Consider the following 20,367-nt stretch of genomic DNA (forward strand, 5'->3'; position numbering starts at 1 on the left):
TAGTAAAACTGATAGAAAACCATTCCTATTGCCCAAAGTGGGTGCTGATCTCACTAAGTTAGGTGTAAGCAAGGCATAACAGCCCTTACCAATCCAGTGAAATCTTTGGACAAAGTCTGAAAATAAAAAACCTTGAAGCATCACTGATTTCTTCTGTCACTATCTGATACCAGATTTCTGCTCTGGGGAAGTTACTAATGCCTTTCAAAATCAGTTTTTCACATCTCATGAAAAACCCATTATCTAATTCTCAGTACATGTTGCAAAAATTATGAGCATTTATACATGCTGTTAAAGATGAAAAAATATTTAATACAGAGTAGTCTAGCTATAAATTTACTTAATTTTTCTTTTATTCATAGAATCACAGAATGGTTTGGGTTGCAGCACACCTTAAAGATCATCTAATGATGATCTATTCAATACACTAAAGGAATACTAAGATACATTATCAAAACCAGAATAACTGTTAAATGATTTTATGGCTTTAGTTTCCATCTCTATTTATTTTAAGAGGTGCTATCCTAAAGATGCACTGGTAGGTCCCACAATGAGAGCACCAATGTTTATGTTTAATTAGGAGAATATTCCTTAACCATATACATTGCCTACCACAACATATCTGCTCTATTTAAACTAAAAAAAAAAATCAATGCATAGTGAAAAACAGTAAATTTGTACATATATATATTTATCAGTTATTTTTTATCTGACTACCCTAAATCCTTTGCATATATTTAAGACCAAATTCAGAGTGTTTTTTCCTATAGATTGCACTCTAAAGGGCTGATGTCAAAAACTCAGATAACTAATACTAAGAATTTATATCCTGTATGAGTTCAATATCAACTCCTTCTGAACTTGAAGCCTCAAACTTTACTGAGATCTAAAGTAGTGAAAAAGAAAACAAAAAAGAAGCAGAATAGATTCAGATCAAAATTACTTCAGGGCACATTGAGCAGCTCCTTAATCAATACTATCTATGGATCCTAAGGAGCTTTCCAAAATGTCCTAAAGAAGGTGCAGACATTTCACCAGCTGAATTGCTTTCTAGGTTTTGCTGACTATAACTAGCAACTAGTTACTGGAGATGCAATTCACACAAAGATCTTAAGTTTAGATGTCTTTGTGTCTGGATTCCAATCCTAAAGTCCACTGATTCATCATGAAACCTTCTGAGATCAGACAAAAAGGAAAGCATTGGTCATGTCTTAATCTTGGCAGCTTACTTGTGACTGCAGAAAGATACATCCACCAACACAGATTCCAGAGGTGATGCTGGTGGTCTGCTCCTCCCCCTGCCATCCACCTGAAGACATACTTGTACTTCATTTCAGGACTAATTCATGTCTAGTGATGCACAACTACTCAGGGAAACAAAAGATGATGAAGAGGAGCAAATTCTGAATTTAAATAATTTAAATATAAAGCACTTTGGGGATTTTCCAATTTTTTTTTTTAATAAAGAGGAACAAGAGTGCAGTGTAGGTGAAGAATAGATTTATATTAGCAGGTGTGGTTTTTTCTTTAAGAGAAAAAGGATGCGTGCCAAATTTCTCACTCCGCCTTTGAATATTCAAACTTACACTTCTTATCTGCCAAAGAATCTGAACTGTCTCTTAAGCCACAGCAATCTATATTAATATGTTTTACAAACCATAAAAGGAATTAAAATTGCTACTGTTCTCCTTTTCCTCATCTGCTTGTCTTTACAATGACAAACAGTACCTACATTGGTTCATGTTGGAATCCACTTCTGCCAAGAATAATTACTAAATGTAGTTTCTGTGGCAAAACATATGGGTCACAAGAATTAGAGAGAAGTTTTGTGCTGACATTCAGGCACATAGCTTTCAATTTGATATCTAATTTTTTTCCACTTTATACATCTGTATTCTTTTAATCTGTTCTTAGCAAGTAATGATACAACATTTCCTTACTAGATACTCAATTCTGGTCCCACTAAGCCAATGCAAGAGCCGTTAACACACTGTGCTTTCTCCTCATACCCTGGTTTGCCTCAGCTGTTACAGAATGCCTTTTTTCAGAGAGAATCTATAACTGTACAAGAAAAGGTTTCACTATCTTTCATTGCTCAGTGGATATTGTCTAAGTCTGATAATTTCTTAATATTGCACAAGAAAATAGTTTTAAATTGTTTATTATAATTATTATAGCTTAAAATTGGCTAAGGAAAATCCTATTCTTGTGCTATAATACAAAGCTCAGCTATCAAACCATACATTCCCTATGTTATGAAGTACCTTCCTTTCACCTTACTTTCCAAAGCATGGACTTTTCCACAGGGTTTTTTCTGGAACTAGTCTGGACTGGAAATATTCTTTTTGGAGAGACTTTCCTCACCTCAGCATCTACATTGCTGTTCTGTTTACTGTGATACTTGAATAAATATTGCTGTTCAAACAGTTGAATGTATGATACTGATAACATAAAACCAACAACAACAAAAAAAAAGCTGTAGAAAAAGATATCCAATCAATTAAAGAAGTAAACAGACAATGTAACTTCTAGCCCTCCAATAGGCTTTTAAAGCTGCTATTTTATTGCATATACGTGAGGTTAGAAAAAATAAAATAGATTTATTAGATATATTGATGTAGAGAGAGCTTAAAATTGCAGGTCCACCTGAGAAGAAGCTAATGTAGTTTTAAAAATTGTATTATTAATCTGAATTCTGTACTCTCTCCAACTGAGCTCTTTAAGGGGCTACAAAGCTGGCTTGCTTTATGTCAATTTATATGAGGTAGACAATGAACACTCTATTATGCATTCTAACAGTCTCATTAAAATAAACAGGATTACCCAACTGAGGAAAGCTTGGTACACATACAGTGCTTGCAAAATTTAACATATAAAGCAGCAAAGTCCAAAGAAATAAAGTCCAAAAAATTCTAATAACATAAGCAATGGTTTGGAGAAATAAATTTTAAGTCATTTATATTTATATACTTCTATCTTTACCTGTGCTAGTAACAAGTTTCATCTGTTCTTTTCATTACATTATTCTACAGGACCAAAAACAATGACTTGGGAAAACAATGGACAAATGACACAACTAGGTTCTGACAGATCCTAAGGTGTAAGGATCTGTACTACAGTACACACAGCTTTTGACCAGCACTTTTGCTAGAAATGAGCAGAAGAGTCTGAGTATCCAAGCTCCTCAACTCCACTGCTGCCCAAAGGCTTTGGCATCATTGCAGGGTGTGAACTGTGGGGGCTGGGGACACTGTCTCCTCTCATGCAGCAGCATCCTTCTGAGGGAGATTGTTCATGTCAAACATGCATCAGCAAGGGCCTAAAGATCTCTGAAATATCCCACCCGTTTGTATTGAATAAAAAATACATATTGTACCATACTGCTGTGAACCACCATCAACCAGCTTTGTTTTAAGTCTGCAATAAACCAGTTAAGTCACTTTCACATCTAGTCCAGACAGATCATATAAGGATCCATCTTGGATAACTCTGCATTCCAGAGTTCTTTCTGTGATACAGACAAACCTTGCACCTAATTTGTTCTTGCAAAAGCTCTCTTAGGTTTAGCTTTTCCAGTATGTGGAGAAGTTTCTCTTTGTTTCTTGGGAGGGTTTTTTTGTTGTGTTTGTTGGGGACTTTTTTATTATAGTATGGTATGTTTGTTTGAATTGCAGATGGTGCAAACTACCTTCACAAAGCTTATCCTGTCATTCCCTCCACACCCTAGAAGGCAGTTTGGATTTGTAACAACACATTTCTTCAAGGTTTGCCAGTAATGGGATGAGGAAGTTCACAGCAGCTGAAAACAGATGCTGGTGTCAGGAATCAATAGCTAAAGGTCAGATCACAGCAAGCACGTGAGAAAGAGCTCTAGAATTTGTGCTTTCATGTAAAAGGAAATCAAATCCATTTGCTTTCACACCACCACCACTGCCTTGACCTTGTTTTCAGCAATCCATATCACCCCAAATTGTTTTCTGTCAAAGTCTGCAGCTCTCTTGTAAATCTATCACCTGCTGTGGCATTCATTGGAGTGAACACAAACAACATGTCCTGATGCACATTTAATTCTCAGAAACGACAGGAAACTGAATTTTCGTGACGACTGTCTGAAGTGCAGGCCAGAATGAAATGTCAGTATTTAAGAGCTAACACTAACACTAGCTGCATATACATGATCTCACTAACCATAAACATTAATGTACTCAATATACTCTTCCTTCAAAGTACTGGTTACTTATTTTGCCTGCACTGCAAAGTACAGACATAATTTTGTCAAATTCAGCCCAACTTCCACATAGTTCCCCAAACTCCTATTGCCATATTTAAGACAACAGCTGTGGAAAGGATTCAGGCTGGAGAAGTTCACGGAAAACAGCCTCCCGTGGGAGGGCCCCCAGGCTGGAGCAGAGGAAGAGTGTGAGGAGTCTTCCCCTGGAGGAGGAGGGAGTGGCAGAGACAATGTGTGACCAATTGACCACAGCTCCAGTTTCCAGTCCCCTGTACTGCCAGGGTGGACGAAGGAGAGAAAATCAGGAATGAAGTTGAGCACAGGAAGAAGGGAGAAGTGGGAAGGAAGAGGTTTGAAGTTTTGGGTTTATTTCTCATTATTCCTACTATGATATGATTGGTAATAAATTAATTTTCCCCATGTCAGGTCTGTTTTATCTGTGATGTTAATTGGTGAACGATCTCTCCCTGTCCTTATCTTGACCCATGAGCCTTTTGTTCTATTTTCTGTCCCCTGTCCAGATGAGGAGGGGAGTGACAGGGTGGCTATGGCTGGCTGCAGGCCAGGGTCAACCCACCACACCCATCACCACTGCACAGCCATTTAATGGTTCAGACTTCCTGGCCTATTCCTCAAAGAGAAATCACTGAGCTCTTGCACTAACTGTACTCTCCTCCTGTGCTCATATTTATTAAATGCACAGTGGCTTCACTACTAATCACTCCCATGTTTTCCCTCCTAGCCAGAATTCTGAAAATAAAAGTAGCTATTGAATATTTTAAAAATCAAAGGTTATCAGGTCTCTCACAGAATTTAAACTCTAGGACAGATTGATTTTGACAGTTTCACTGAAGAACCAGCACCTTCTCATAGAAGCAAAGGCTCCTTTTATAAAAAAATATGCTTAAGTCACTGACTAAAGGCAGCCCTCCAATCTCATGTACCAAGGAGAATTCCTCTTATAAATATTACAGAGAAAACAAAAGTTCAAAGTTTTGAATGTGCACTGATTAGGAGAGATGAAAATAGGGATACTGAAAAATTACCATTCTGTACACATACATGTATATATACTTCTATACAAAGAAAAAAAACCTGGAAGGTGAAATAAGTAAACAAGACAGATGTATATATTTTTGTATACCTTAAATCACACTAAAAACCAACAGATATAACAACTGAATTTCAGAAGGAGGCAAAATATTCTCATGAAACAAAACCACCTTGCCCTTGTTTCTAGATGTGGAATTTTTTACCTGGATCAAAAGATACAGTATTTATTGTAAAACTTATATAAAATCAGTATTTAAATTGAAATCAAATGGTACCTGATGGGTCGATTTTCTTTACTATCAAAGAGTGAAAAGATTACTTCCAGTTCCTCTCCCAGATTGGAGCACATTAAACTCTTCATCTGAACAAAAAGATGGTGGCTGCTAGCTGGTACTGGTGTGTCTTTTTTTCGATGGCGATGTTCCATCTGAAAACACCACAAAAACAGTGACCAGTTTGAGTCAATTATAAAATTCTCAAAACAAAAAGAGGTAAAATATGTAATGTAGAATTACTTTCTTATTCCAAATTAGTATTTTTTTTAATTAATACTAACTTGTATTTTTTCCTTTCTCTTGTTTTTCTTTTGCATCTGAGAAGGAAAACACAGGGAATTTACTTTCCCAGTGTTACACTTCATAGTTATCTCTAGGTGAAAAACTAACCTCTAGAAGTTTGGGTTTTTTTTTACTCTGAAAGTGCAGAGCCACTTTAAAGCTTTGTGCTGTAACAACATTGTATTTCTTAGCTGGTTTAAACAGTTAATGATTTGATATTCCACTATTCAAAGACATAAAAAAAAGCTTTCGCAGAAGACTAAATACCAGTATTTTAAACTGGGGAAAAGCAGTCATATCCACATTTTACGACCTCTGGCAAACTGCTTTGTACAAGCTAGTAAATTGTCTTAATTTGATGTCACAGTTTATACTTTCTGCATTTTAGTTACCCATTAAGAGAAGGACAATATTAAGGTGTAATATCCCTCTCTTACATTGTAACAAACATAATTTTAAACAGCAATCTTTCTAAGCTACATAGTCCTCATACTGAGGTTATCTTTTTTCCCCATTTTTTTTTTACAAAGTACACTCCATGAGTGTCATTACTAGTTGTCTGGGTTATTTTTCCCCTCTATGTTTCTTGTGATTAATGGTTCCTCACCATATTTCATCTAGTGCTTCAACAGGATTCCATAATATTACATATCCCTTTGAAATTACTCAAAGGTATACTGATTCTAGCACAAAGAATCTACTATTAGGCTTGACACTACAAGTCAACAATACAAGTAAAATACAACTTAAAAATTATTACAAAAATACATAATTATTTCAGACCCACAAAAAATTGTAGCAATGATGTTTTTGGGGGGTTTGTACTTAAATACAAAAGTTATAATAAATAAAATTCAGCTTAAATACAAGCTTAGTCTTAAGCACATAAGGCCCAGAACTGTGTATCTGTAACAGCTGCAGTACTTAAATATGAGCCAAAGCCGACATAAATGAATTGGCAAGTTTTCTTAGACCTTGCTGGAGATTTAATCAGAATGAGAAATATCAGTTCTGGTTTTAGTAGATCAAGATGGGCTTTTACACCCAAAGGAAAGCTTCGTTATGCAATTTAACTGCTATTTACATTAATATATTAGAAAGTACCAAGAGCCCAGTATGATCAATTATGACAATATTATACCATTATTATATTTCCACAAAGCTTATCTAGACAGGCTTATAAGCCAGGTAAAGCTCTAATGATAAAGAGTCCCATAAGCTTTTATTGATGATTAAATTCATATTAACATATTAGCATAATTTTAAAGGTATATCAGAAACCACAACAAATAATATTTAAACTAAGCATGTATGCAAAGACAAATTTAAGATCAAATCAAAGAATTTCATGCATATTTAGAGATGACACAGCTGTTCAAACAAATTCTTTCCTTATACTAAAATTCATTACATTATAAAATGCCAATATATTGGATCAAAAAAGGTACTTTTGGTTAAATAGAAGAGTGGATTATCAGTATGTAACTTGATAGCAAAAGTACTAAATATTACATTCACCTACCAGCCTGTAGAGCTCTGTAATGCTGATCTCTTCAGGATCCACCATAGCATATTCTTTTCTTGGAACTAAGTCAAGTCCCAGTTGTCTGTATGAGAAATGGAATAACAGTAAGTAGCCTCTATTTTCAAAAGAAACAAATTAGCTCTGCATGTGTTTGTTGTTTATTTCAATAAACAATGCCCACATCAACTGGTACTCTAGAATTAGTTGACTTTGGTTTTATTTTGATGTATTTTGGCTGTAACCACCATTCACATTTGACCCATTCCCTTTCTCCACTTTGCAACATTAATAGAATGTTTTCCCACAATTTTTAAATCTGTTTCACAGAGTGGACAGTGTGCAATGGACATTGTCCTTCGTACTATTGTAAACATTTCAGTGAGAATGCGCTAGTACTGTCAATTTGAATAAGAACCACGGAAAGGAAGATAAAAAGAAAATCCATCAAATGCCAAAACATCAGCTTATTTTCAGTTTGGAGTGGATGACATCAAAGATGCTTGCCTGTATCCACTGAACAAAATAAGAAAATGAACTTGAATCAACAGGAATACAATTTATTTCCAGCACAGCAGCAAGTAATAATGTTTAAGAATGCATAAGGACATGAAATTCAAAATATTATCAAGTTTTTCAAAAATACGTTTTAAAGAGCAGGAAAAAACCTTGTCAAAAACCTTCACAATTAATTCCTTTCAGTTACTGCAAAATTCTAAGCAGACAGGTAATCATACACATTTAGTCACAACCCTTTCACTCTGTTAGATATTTATGCTTTCAGATAGCTGTAGAAACCCCAGGAATTCAGGTAATTCTACTACTGAATATTGCTTCCTTTAGTTAGCATTTATCTGTATAAATATATGCTAAAGAACAGACTTTGGAAACAGCACCTAAATACCAGAGGGTGTTTTAACCATTTTCTTGCTTAAAAAAAAGTATGATAATGAAATTTGTGTAAGCTCATTTCAGTTATTTGGACTAAAGGAAGATGCAGAGTGCAGTAGCTGGATGTGTGTTAGAGATGCCCAAGTAGGAACTAAATTGTGTGACCAAGTTAAAAAAGAAGCAATCCCAACCAATATAGTTTCAGTTAGAACACAAAGCTCTGCTGAATGCATTATCCAGGGATCATGTGTATTAAAAAGATGTAAAATGCTGCTCCAGATACTGCAATGCAATTGGAATAAATACTGTCTTATAGATAGCACTACTGCTACATAAATTACACAGATATAAAAAAGCTGAATAAAACAATAAGCGACTTTTCACTGTTAAAACATAGTGGACAGAAAAACAATGGAGAAAGTCTATTGGAAAAAAAAAAGGTAACGCTTGTTAGAAATGTGTTCTTTATTTCACCATTCTGCAACCAGCCTGAAGAACTGGCTTTGCAGTTTTATTACAGTTGATGTCTGTATATTCACTCACTCGTTGCCCCAGTCCAGCCGAGCAGTGATGTGGCGCTTGACGTCCTTCATGCGATCGTGGGTGAGGTGGCCAACAAGGACCTGCCTCCGCAGGTCCAGGATCTCATTCATTATGTGCCACAGCCGGTGAAAGAGATCCCCCTCATTCCTCTGTGAGATACAAACATGATTGCCTCTGCATCACCTGATAATCAGGATATCGGCTTATAAACTGATAATCCTAATAAATACATACATGATGAAGAAACTAGGAAAACCCCCTTTTTCCCCTTACTTAGTCTATTATTCCCCATCACACTGTGACCATTTTAACTGCATGTGAGTGTGTGCATATAAAATAATTTCAGACCTCCCACAGACCTTGTCTGTGCACCACACCCATCCCAATATTCCAGTCCAACTCCTTGTGTCTGTTACATTTAACCTAATCTAGTGTACATGACAAGTATGACAAAAATTCAACAAAAAAGTTAATGTGTTGCATAACACAGCATTGTTTCATTCCAAGAGTATGCTGACTCTATGCTGCTATTTCATCCAAACTGAATATATCATCTATATTTCAAAACTATCGGAACTCATACACATAAGGGATAGAAAAAGCAATAGCTCTAAGCATTCAAACACTGAACCACAGTGTTAATTTGTTTTAACTTTCCCTTGCATTGATAAAACTCTACACACTACCACCTAATCATAAATAAATAGTATCACACAGACAGAATCTTGTCCAGACAGTTCTTCTTTATCCAACTGTGAAGTAGGAGAAATTATGTGAATATGACTGCTTTGAAACCACATCCTCCTACTCTAATTATATACCAGCTATGGGCATGACAATTTCCCATAAATGAACCTCTGTTCTGGAAAAATCTATTAACTCCTCCTTCACTAATTCTAAGTAGTTTTACATTGTTTTTTTGAGAACCTTTAGCTTGAGAAATTACTACAACCTTCATCTAAGTGATTCATCACACAAAATTGAAGAAACACTCTTGTTAAGATTTGTTCTGTTAATTCTTGCCAAAAACCCTAAGTGCCTTTCCCTTTTCTTTCTTCCTATGAATAAAAGGCATAAAAATAAAGTTCAGCTAGTTCTGCTGCATAAGTTAAACCTAAAATTCATTTAGAAGTACCATGACTCTCCATCGACAACTTTTATATTCCAAGCACTCTGAAAAATCGCAATTTGATAAATCTGCTCTTTTCACTTCACATTCATTCACTTCATAAGCTCACTAAAAGGGCATTAATTTACTGTTTGTCTTGGCTTTCTGTCTGGAAAGGAAGAAAAGCAGGGTAATTTTGAACAAGCAATAACAACAGCAGTGAAGAAAAATGTTGCCAAAAAGAGCTGTGCAACTGCTGTAACAAAAAGAGGGAAATAAGAATGTTATAAGTAAAAGAAGACCAAGGGAAAAAAGGTCATAGAATTAGAAACAGGAGACAAAAAGGACTTTGTAGGAACATTATAAAGAGCTATACTGACAGTATGTTTTCACAGTTTTCCATCAGACACTACAGAGCTTTAAAGCTATAGAGCTGTCATTTCTGCAGTCAAAAAGCCAAATTGAATAAACAGTAATTCAGGTGCATCTTTGGTCCTGGTGTCTGATAAGTTCTACTGAAGTATATTATTATTATTATTCATGTGACTACAAGAGACACACTAATAACACTAAAATAAGATTTCAAGGTATTAGTAAAACATTTAAAAAAAATTTAAAAACCAAATGTTTTTGATTTTTTTCTGAAATATACACTTCAACTAAACCAGACCATCTAAACAACAGTGCACCTTTTGAGATCACATTTATTAAGTCAAAGCAATATTATTCAGGGTACTTACCACATAGAGTTGTTTCCACATTGTTCCCCAGTCTCTTAGAGTTGATGTCATTTCTGTAATAACAGAATCTTCTGTTGGAATAACCATTTCAAATTGTCTGTAACATGCAGAAGAACACATGATATTGCACAAGCATTACTAATCCCATTGCAGTTACTAATATGTAGACTTCCTACTGCCAACAGCGATATCTGTCAACCTACATGAGTACTCCCTACAGACCATGACACTTTTTATTTGTAGATTTATTGAATCCCCATGGAAAAACTTTGGGTGAAAATAGTTTAATCCCCATGCAAAGCCTTGGCCCCAGAGAAGTCAAGGTGAGGTTTTTTTACTGTGAGATAAGCATTTAAAAACCAACTTTCACAGCAGAATAAATCCCACAGTTTCCAAAGGGATCTTGACACTTCAGCTTTTCATGCCTGGATTACTTTTTTCATGATATCTTGTCTCTCTTACTAAATTAACATAACAATGTGACAGCTCTTGGCCATGATGTGCAGCAGGGAACATGGCCTGAATAGGAAACTAACCAACAAAGGAAATAGATGCAACAAAGATTGAAATCCATGCAAATACTGTCAAGGTGTCCACTAACAAAAATTATTCTGCCTTTAAACTTCATTTTATTGTGATGCCTTACAATTTTGTTTCAATGAGCCTTCAGTTTTAGTTATAACTTTAAAAGGAAAAAGGGATCCTAGGGCATGACTAATCACATGTGGCTGTAATTTCACAGGGAGTTTAACAGTAACATGGGGACATTTTCACCTGTGAGAATGAAACTTGTTTTATTATTATTACAGTCTTCATCATTATTTCTGCCCATCATGAATAATGAATCTCCAACACACTCATTTATGCTCCCAAAACAAAGGTCACTTCATGCTCAAGCATCCACCTATTGTGAGAAATGTCCTTACCTAAATAGTTTTCAAACTAATTTGTATCAGTTCTCTACTAATAAATCCAAATAAAGGATACAGTATGAACAATGACAAATTAAGTAAAACTGTGAAAACTGTGAAATTAAGTTCACTGACAATTTTTTTAAGTTTTAAATTTTTAGAAGTGATACTATCAAGGTATCAAGTTTTATACATAAAAGAAAAAAATCAGTGTTTTTTTAAGTCAGACAAGTTCAATTTCAAAACAAAATTTCAAACCGCATATTAACCAATGACTCTGGTTTTTATCAACTCTTCTAAATGTGAAAAAACATCAACATCAACTGTTGTCAAAAATAAATACTGGCTCTCCATCACCTGAAAAAAGGAAAACGTTTCTCTGTTCATTTACAGGTTTAGCAAAATTTTTTGCCATTAAACTGATACATTTTTTTACACTTTTTTTGTAAAATGGCAACTGGTAGAGCTGCAGCCCTCAAAGAAAACAGCTAATCTTAAACAGCAGGTTAGAAGGCAGCTTAGGTAAAGAATAATTTCTTCAAATTAAGGCAATGCCATTTTCAAGCCAAACTTGACATAATTGTTTCCCCTTTTCTCTAGACAATACAGAATGATATTCCCAATTGCATTCAGTGCCTTTCTGGATACAGCATTCCAATTTTATGACTATGCAGGAGTATCAGGTTAGCTAAAGACAACCATTTCAAGTCCTCTGGCAGTAAGCTGAAGATATCATAATATAACTAAATGATTTACTTTATAAGCAAAAGATTTTTGGTACAAGTAACTGACCATGTTTAAATATTTGAAATCAGAACATTTCACACATACCCTTTGTTCTTAACACATGCATTCTTCAAGTGAATGTAGTTAGATGGAAATATGCCCTGAAAAATAGAAAAAGTTTAGGTAAAAAGTCCCCTTACATGAGTTTGGCATTCCATTTAGTATAATTCAATATGCAAATATATGCTGAATTCAAAGTTCTCCAAATAAGTAACAAAAAACACACGCAAGGAAAGAATGCAATCAATACTCAGTATAACTCTAACAGAAACTAAAATGCCATACTCAGTATAGTTTAAACTCTTCAACACTTCAGAAAATTAGAAGATAAACTCATGTAGAACATGCAGAAGATTGTTTGAGAGCTCCTTTATGGTAGACTGTTTTATTCATTATTTCCACCTTGATAAGAAACAGACCAGCTGTGGAGGATAATGTCTTATCAACTGCATCTTAAAAGCAAGGATTTTCAGACAGGGATTTTTAAAATTAAGCAGAATAAACGAAGTTAACAATATTCAATAAAAATAAAGTCAAGTAAACAAAGGAGATCAAAATGGAGTCTAATTTGGTAGCTGCTCTGCCTGCAGTGCACAGGAAAGCTGTGGCAGATGCCTATGACAGAGCTTGTGCCTGCCAGGAGCAGCCCTTTCCCAGCTGTTTAAGGCTCCCCACCATTCTGGTGAGCACTCAGCATTGCTGCAACAGTCCCACTGCTCTAAAGTACACTGGCCTGCACAAATCAGAATGAGCAAAATGTGAAGCAAGCTCCAAGCCTCTGGCTGGGAAGATAATACACTACATCTCATGCAGTGAAAGAAAATACATATATGGTCTCTTCATAATAAGCACAGCTGCATACAGCTTTCCTTTGTGATGATGGTGTCCCATTTTCTTTTCACACAACCATTAGACCTTCAAAACCAAATCTACTGTGTAGTGGCAACTACCCTTTTAAAATGCTCCTACTCCTCTGTAATGCAAAGTAGTTGAGGGGAGCATCTCCCAAGGACAGGAGGACATACAGCCCTGCAGGTGCAACAGGGATGTGTCAGGGATGCAGATGCACCCTTACTGCACACCAGCTGCCACACATTGCTTCTTCCAGTGTCAAAGCTGGCACAATAACAAGGGAAGAATCTTGACAGAGTACTACCAATAACAAGAGGAGGTACAAGGTGTTCTTATGATTTTACTTTTGGAGAGACTCTCTTCAAAAATCCAAGTCAGAAAAATTGTTTGCATTCACGCTAGGAAAACAGAGAATATATATCTCATCTCTTCACACATCAAGTCATGTTTAGAAAACCTATTCATAACTTCCATCACACATTTGACAGACCACAAAGCAAGACTGACAGCAAGCATGTGGTGAGAATTGCAACAAAAGACACAGAAGATGCAATAACAAACCACAACTGCTCATGTCTTATAAATCAAACTGTAAAATACATCAATGAGGTCAAAGTAGTAAACATCAAATTAGATTCTGTGGCTAAATTTATTGTTTGAATCGACCTTCTGTATAAAGAAAGGAAATTTATGTGATTAGAGACCACAGGCCTTGGCACAAAAGGCCAATAACTGGATATAAGGCCCTAGAAACCTTTCAAAATTATTGTGTATGTGCCTTTTTTGCAGCTGAATAATCTTGGAAATGAGGACAGAAAAAAGAAGAGCACAGCTTATAATGCAGGTTAAAGGATGAACAGGTAATTTAGGATTTTTCTTTCCCATGAAAAAAATATCTGCACAATCCCAGAGGCAAGAAAACAGGAGAGATTAAGAAAATAGACAAAAAAGACAACTAAAGCTTAAACATACAACATGAACAGACACTGAAATATAAATTTGAGTAACTTTTCATGTCTGAATGCAGAAGAAATAAATCAGTGAAGTCTGGTTTAGAATACTATGCTACTATGGAAACCAAAGACTACACATCAAAGAAAACCAAAATGAACCATGTATTTTACATGGCAGCACATATGTTTTATTCAATTGATACTCTGCATGGGGCTCCTATAAACTGGCTGTCTCCACTGGCTGCTCTAAATTAATTCGTAGCTTCAAGAAAAACAGGCACAGTTTAACCAACTTTTCCAACAGTTTTTACATTTTTTATTCTCAATAGTCTTCTCCCTTCAACTCAGCTTCCTCTGAGTGGAAAATCTAAAGTTTGGAAATGAAAGAAAATTCACCACAGCCCTGGATTTGTGAAGTGTATTATCCTAATACATAGAAGCATTTCAAAAGGGTAATCCATGTCCAAATCTAATTAAAGTAGTACCAATAATGTACTTAACACTACGCTATGGTTTGCTTTTAAGAGTAAATATCACACACTTACAAGCAGATTATTAACTTTTAAAAAATAAATATATATTTTTGCCCAAGAATGCAAAACTGCAATTGACCTTTACCTTAAGATTGGGGTTTTTTAAGGCAAATCCTCTGTACCACCCTGTGAAGAAAGCACATTTTGGTTTTTAAAGAGTGCAAATCACTTACATATGTAATACAGATTTCATCTTTCCCTTTTGGACAGATATGACAATTCCACAGTGCTGTCAGACGATATTAATTTAAAAGATTTTTCCATACAGTGAAAGGTATTTCATTTAAACCAGTTCATATTTGGATGACTTCATTCACACAATCTCAGGAATTACTCTTAAACCCTAAATGTTTCTAACAATGTAACCTAGGTAAATTCTGCCTTGGACACCACAGTGGTCAAAACAGAAATAGTTTCATACTAACTCAAAACATTTACAAATCATTTCTGGACTTGAGGTGCTACATCTATCAACTAGAATGCTATATAAAACTCATAATATACCTGATTCAACAGAATAGATCCTATGCCTTCAAAAAGAACATTTCTTAAAAGGTTAACCATATATTATCCTGCTACAATATTACAAAAAAAAAAAAAAGCCACCAACAAAAAAAAAACCCAAACCCTATATGATCCCAAATGATAAAAAATATCAATGTGTTGATTTTTAGATGTTAGGGAGGCAGACTGTGAAAAGAAAATGCAACTTTATTTCTCTAACACTAGCAACAGACATTTGTTAAAATTATATTTGCATTCTCTAATGCAAAGCAGAGGACAATGCTTACACTGCTTTAAGATTTTAAGTTGTGACTTTGAATTAATTTGAAAATCTCTTGATGGCAGCCAGGTTTCCCTCAGAAATACCAAGAAAGCAAAAGAATCATGAGAGACTTCCTTTCTGTTATAACACTTATCCTATGTAAATGTTTATTAAAGAGAGATTAAATAAAAATTAATGTACTGCAAATTAATTATGATAGAGATTAGAGCTCACTGAACTGTGGAAAAAAATTAAGAGGCCAAAATGTATTATATTATTGATTTCAAAAATGTGTTACTTTAAGAAAATAAATGAATATTAATGGGGTTCAAACCATAAATACACAAAACTTAATTCTCACTGGAATCACCTGTGAACTCACCATCACATTTCTCTAATATTTGAACAGTGTCTCCAATCTCCAGTGATAGGCCATGTGGGACTGTCCCTCGAAAACCAGCAATTACTGAAAAATATAATATGCTTCAATTACTCACAACATTAAAATATAAATTATTCCTATTGTTAACAAAATAGTATATTACCATGAGAAATTACATGTTAGAAGAAACAGGCTTACTCAAATTTAATAAAGTGTGGAAAAAGTAAAAAAAAAGAATAATTAAGCCACTTTTATGAGCAGAAAATTCAAAACACAGGACTCAGAAATAAACCTAAACACAGCCTTATGATACATGAATGGAAAGCTTGTACTGGAGAACACTATTAGCTAGTATAAGTACCCCAAAGGACAGAAAGTGTTTTATTCCAAATGCTTACACTAACACGCATCAGACCTCAGAATTTTGTGAGCTGAAAGTGCCAATATGTGCCAATATTTTTGTTGCCATCCATACCACTCACACACCATGAAAAGAAAACCTTATTTCACATTTGCTTAATGGATGCTATAGACCCAGCACTCCATAAAATCCCAAATGTGAGGAAATGGTTAGGGGGTGGAGACCACTAAAGCATGTTGTTCACTCCAATACATCCAGTGCACACTAAGCTTCCCCTGCAGCTTCACCAAAGCCATTGAAGGGAGGTCATGAGCTCAGGCTGGGACAAGAGCTATAGAAATGGAGCTGGAGATAAAACAAAACATCCACCAGAGCAGTGATGTTCCCAAATATTTACAATGGCCAAATATTAAGTCTTATATTATTAGTTCTAAAACAATAGACAGCTATTTTTTCACTCTGAATCAAAACAAAATACCCAAAAGCCACTCAAAGAGCTCACTCCTAAAAATGCTAAAAATCCATTAACGTGTTAGCAATTCAGCTATTCAATCCTGTTCTTTCTGTACTTGAAATGCTGAATTAAAATATTGCCTAATTCAGGCCACGAGACCAAGCAATAGTGCTTTTGGTTCTCTGTATTGTAATCTTCTTTCAGAGCTGAATTTTGAAGTGGAAGAGGAAAACAGCCTATCCACCAGGGCATGATGCACAAAAAGACTTTGCAGCCTAACAGCAGTCTTACTGCTGTCAAATATCTACCCATCCAGACAGGAAACCGCAAATATAAGAGCAAAAAAAGGAAACCCCACTAACTGAGAGGCATGACAAGAAAACTTCACAAATAAAAGCCAAAAGGATATGCATATATGCAAGGACATATATACGCTCTTGCCTTCTGTTGGAGGTCTACCCTGCCACAAGCAGACACAACACTCCAACACAACATAACCTGTCATGGACCATCTGTGCCTGCCACATTGTTCATCAAAGGCAGCAGGAGAGGTTAGCTGGCAGCAACCACAGGAACCAGAAATTTCTTTGTGCACCTTCAGAAGAAAGTTCGGGATTTTAAGAGTAAACCCACAGGATATGGTTTATGCTATAGGATAGCACATTTAAAAATGCACAAGAAGTACTTTTTTGCCAAATCCTTCTCCAGAATTTGAAGACTTCAAAACTCATTGTATTCCCTCATCATTTCACTCATGAGAAAATCATCACTGTGATTAACCCACAGTCTTTATCCCTAAAAAAATCCTGTGAAATTATATCCCTGGACAGTCCCTAAAAGTTTGACACAACATGAGACCAGTATTTATACTATTGATCCTCCTCAAGAATGTGCATTGAATCAATCTCTATTTGTCTTGGTGCTACTCACACTCTTCAAGCTTTTTACACTGAACTGAATACTGTGAGATTTGAAGTAAGAAATAAAAAGCTGCTTTGGTTCCACACCATGATCAAGTGCACCATGATCATTTGCAGCAGCTTAGTAGCAAGACGGCATTAGTACAGTGAGAAAATTTCTCTAAGAGTTAAAAAAAAAAACAACAAGAATTCTTCAATTAATTATTTTACAACGAGCTGAAAATTAAAACAATTTATTAACTCTGTAGAAATAAAAATAAGAAGCAAACCCCCTGAATATCAATGCAAAGTGCATCTATATTCTAGTGTGGCACTGGAATGACAGAAGTCACTCTGGTCACCTTTCTAGTTTGAAAGACTCAAAATTTAAATATGAAGCCTGCCAAAATAGCATGTACAGCAAGTGAAATAAAATTAAGGAATTACCTGAAGAAGTATGCAAAACAAACCAAACCCTCATCTGTTATTACAGTTATGAGATGTCTTATTTTTAAACTCCATGAAATAAAAAAAGGACAGTAATTTTCTCCTTATGAGACAATATATCCTGTCACATTGTTATGATTTGACATTTCTGTGACATTCAGTTTTTATTACTAGTTACTAGAGATATTAAAGATCTTTTTCTCTTCTCTTTTTTAAGTTTAAAAAAAAACCTTTCAGGATAAAACAAGATTGAAATCTGACACAGTGTAGAAAATAGCTAGAAATCATTTTAGAGCATGTATAGAGGAACAAAATTATACCCTGAAATATCTTCTAGAAAGACGGCCTGCAGAGTACCAGAAAAAGACAGAAAGAAATGAGGGCATCATCTTCACCTCTAAGCACATTCACCTGATACACTTGAAAAACACTCCCTGGATTCTTGTGGTGTAAGGTCAGGCTCAAAACAGGTAGCCTGTGGTGTTTAGCAGTGTCAATCAAAGTAAAATAAAGAGCATTGCAGAGCAGCAGAGGATTTAATGAAAAGCACAGGAACCCACAGATAAATTTACCTCACAGATGTTGACTCAGATAACTTTGTAATAATCAAATCATGCAACTGAACTGGGACCAAGACAGAAAGTGGCCAACACATCAACTGTTCTAACAACTGGCAACCACAGATGAGGGCTGAAGCACCCAACAACTTTTTTGCCTTGGTCTTAAAGGGCAACATGAGATGAGCATCTCATGTACCTCTCACAAGATACAAGAGCATGTAGCTGTGGGAACTCAGAACATCCCTCTGGCTGCCCAGAATGGCCAGGACCCCTGCCAGGGGGCTCAGAAGCCCTGGCATGGAGCCCAAAACACCTGCGGTTTTGATTATGAGCCATGGAGCAAATTACCAACCTTATATGAAGATCAGCAAGCCACAACAGTTTAGGTAGAATAATAGTGAAGTTATCACGAGGTAGAAAAGTAGATTTTGGGGGTTTTGGTATGGGGGCTCAGGAGGCAAGATGGAGAGAACTGGGTGTGTCCAGCCTTTCTCCTTCTTGGCCTCCATCTTCTGCTGTGATGTTGGCACTTTTAGATTGGTTTAGAGTAGAAGCTCACTGTCTAACACAGGTGATAGGTATTGGAAAGTAATTGTAAACATTGTATACATAGTTTTTAGTATAAAGACATAACACCACCCCGGGGACAGGCAGTGTGCCTGGAACTGTCCTGCTGGAGGGACCTCGGCAGGGCAGGAGAAAAATTTTTATAGATAAGACACAATAAACAGCCTTGAGACCAAGAAATGAAGAGCTCCGACTCATTCGTCAAGCACTCGGGCTGGGAAAGAGACTTTTAACAATCTCGGGGTCGCACCGAGCCCAAAGACCCCGAGATGTAGCCATAGAACAATGGGGAATGGCTTCAAACTGAAGGAGGGTAAGTTTAGTTTATAAAAGAAAAAAATTCTTTACTGAGGGTGGTGAGGCACTGGAACAGGCTGCCCAGAGAGATTGTGGATGTGGACTCCTGTGAACACTTAAAACAAGATTTTGGATGGAGCTCTGAGCAACTTGGTCTAGTGAAAGTGTCCCAGCCCACAGCAGGGGAGTTGAAACAAGACGATTTTTAAGGTCCCTTCCATTCCTTCTATGATTTTGTAGATTCTGTAGAACTCTACAGAATCCATAGATTCATCTGTTCTATGATTCATGTCTTTTCAGTTTTTCTGTGCTATAGATACATAAATAGACTACAGGCAGGATAAAAATTAAGGCATGGAAGGAGGTAGCTGCTGTTCCACCAGAGAAGATCCAAGGGTTCAGCTAGGAGATGGAGTTCTTAAGCAAGCCATAGTATAAATTTCATGTCCTAAACATCTCGCCTTTTTCTCCAATGACCACATTGTTCTGTAAAAGCAGATGCTCCTTAATTCTTTCTTCTAGTAGCAGTAATTATATAATTAATCACTCTGCAGTGACCATGGTTTAAGGTGTTCTCAATCTAACTTAGGAGCAGTACATATTTATCATACTCATAGAGCCAGACTTTTTTTAAATAGAGCATTCACTGTCCCATATGTATCATATATGTCCCATTTTAATTCTTCTAACAACAATAACTGTCATGACTATCACTTTTCTATCTTCATTGCAAGTGTATACCAGAGACCTTGAAAAGGAAGATGGACAGGAGAAGAAAAATCTACTCTTAGTACAGATCATTTACCAATACCTGCAGTCTTCGCAGATGGACAGTCGCATGCATGTCCCCAGGAAGCTATGTATCAAAACCACATCTAGATATATTTTTTGTTGTTGTAGTAGCTGAAGGTCAAATAAATGTCCTTTTCAAGCACACAAACAGTGATTGATGTT

At 35.8% G+C, this 20,367-nt stretch overlaps 1 protein-coding gene across 4 annotated transcripts in view; it reads right to left on the minus strand.

The window, feature by feature from the left end:
• Positions 1-20,367, minus strand: part of DOCK4 (dedicator of cytokinesis 4) — a 223,386-nt gene that overhangs the window by 126,035 nt on the left and 76,984 nt on the right. For all 4 annotated transcript variants that reach the window (XM_071423656.1, XM_071423654.1, XM_071423653.1 and 1 more), the window contains exons 2-8: positions 15,829-15,912; positions 14,766-14,806; positions 12,388-12,443; positions 10,646-10,742; positions 8,798-8,946; positions 7,364-7,448; positions 5,560-5,711 (exon numbers count right to left, since the gene is read on the minus strand). In XM_071423656.1, the coding sequence (XP_071279757.1) occupies positions 5,560-5,711; positions 7,364-7,448; positions 8,798-8,946; positions 10,646-10,742; positions 12,388-12,443; positions 14,766-14,806; positions 15,829-15,912 (664 nt within the window). The remainder of the gene's footprint in view (positions 1-5,559; positions 5,712-7,363; positions 7,449-8,797; positions 8,947-10,645; positions 10,743-12,387; positions 12,444-14,765; positions 14,807-15,828; positions 15,913-20,367) is intronic.

This window comes from Agelaius tricolor, unplaced genomic scaffold (genome assembly GCF_023055355.1).
Source record: "Agelaius tricolor isolate 1412-34295 unplaced genomic scaffold, bAgeTri1.0.p SCAF_3, whole genome shotgun sequence".
Classification (NCBI taxonomy): Eukaryota; Metazoa; Chordata; class Aves; order Passeriformes; family Icteridae; genus Agelaius; species Agelaius tricolor.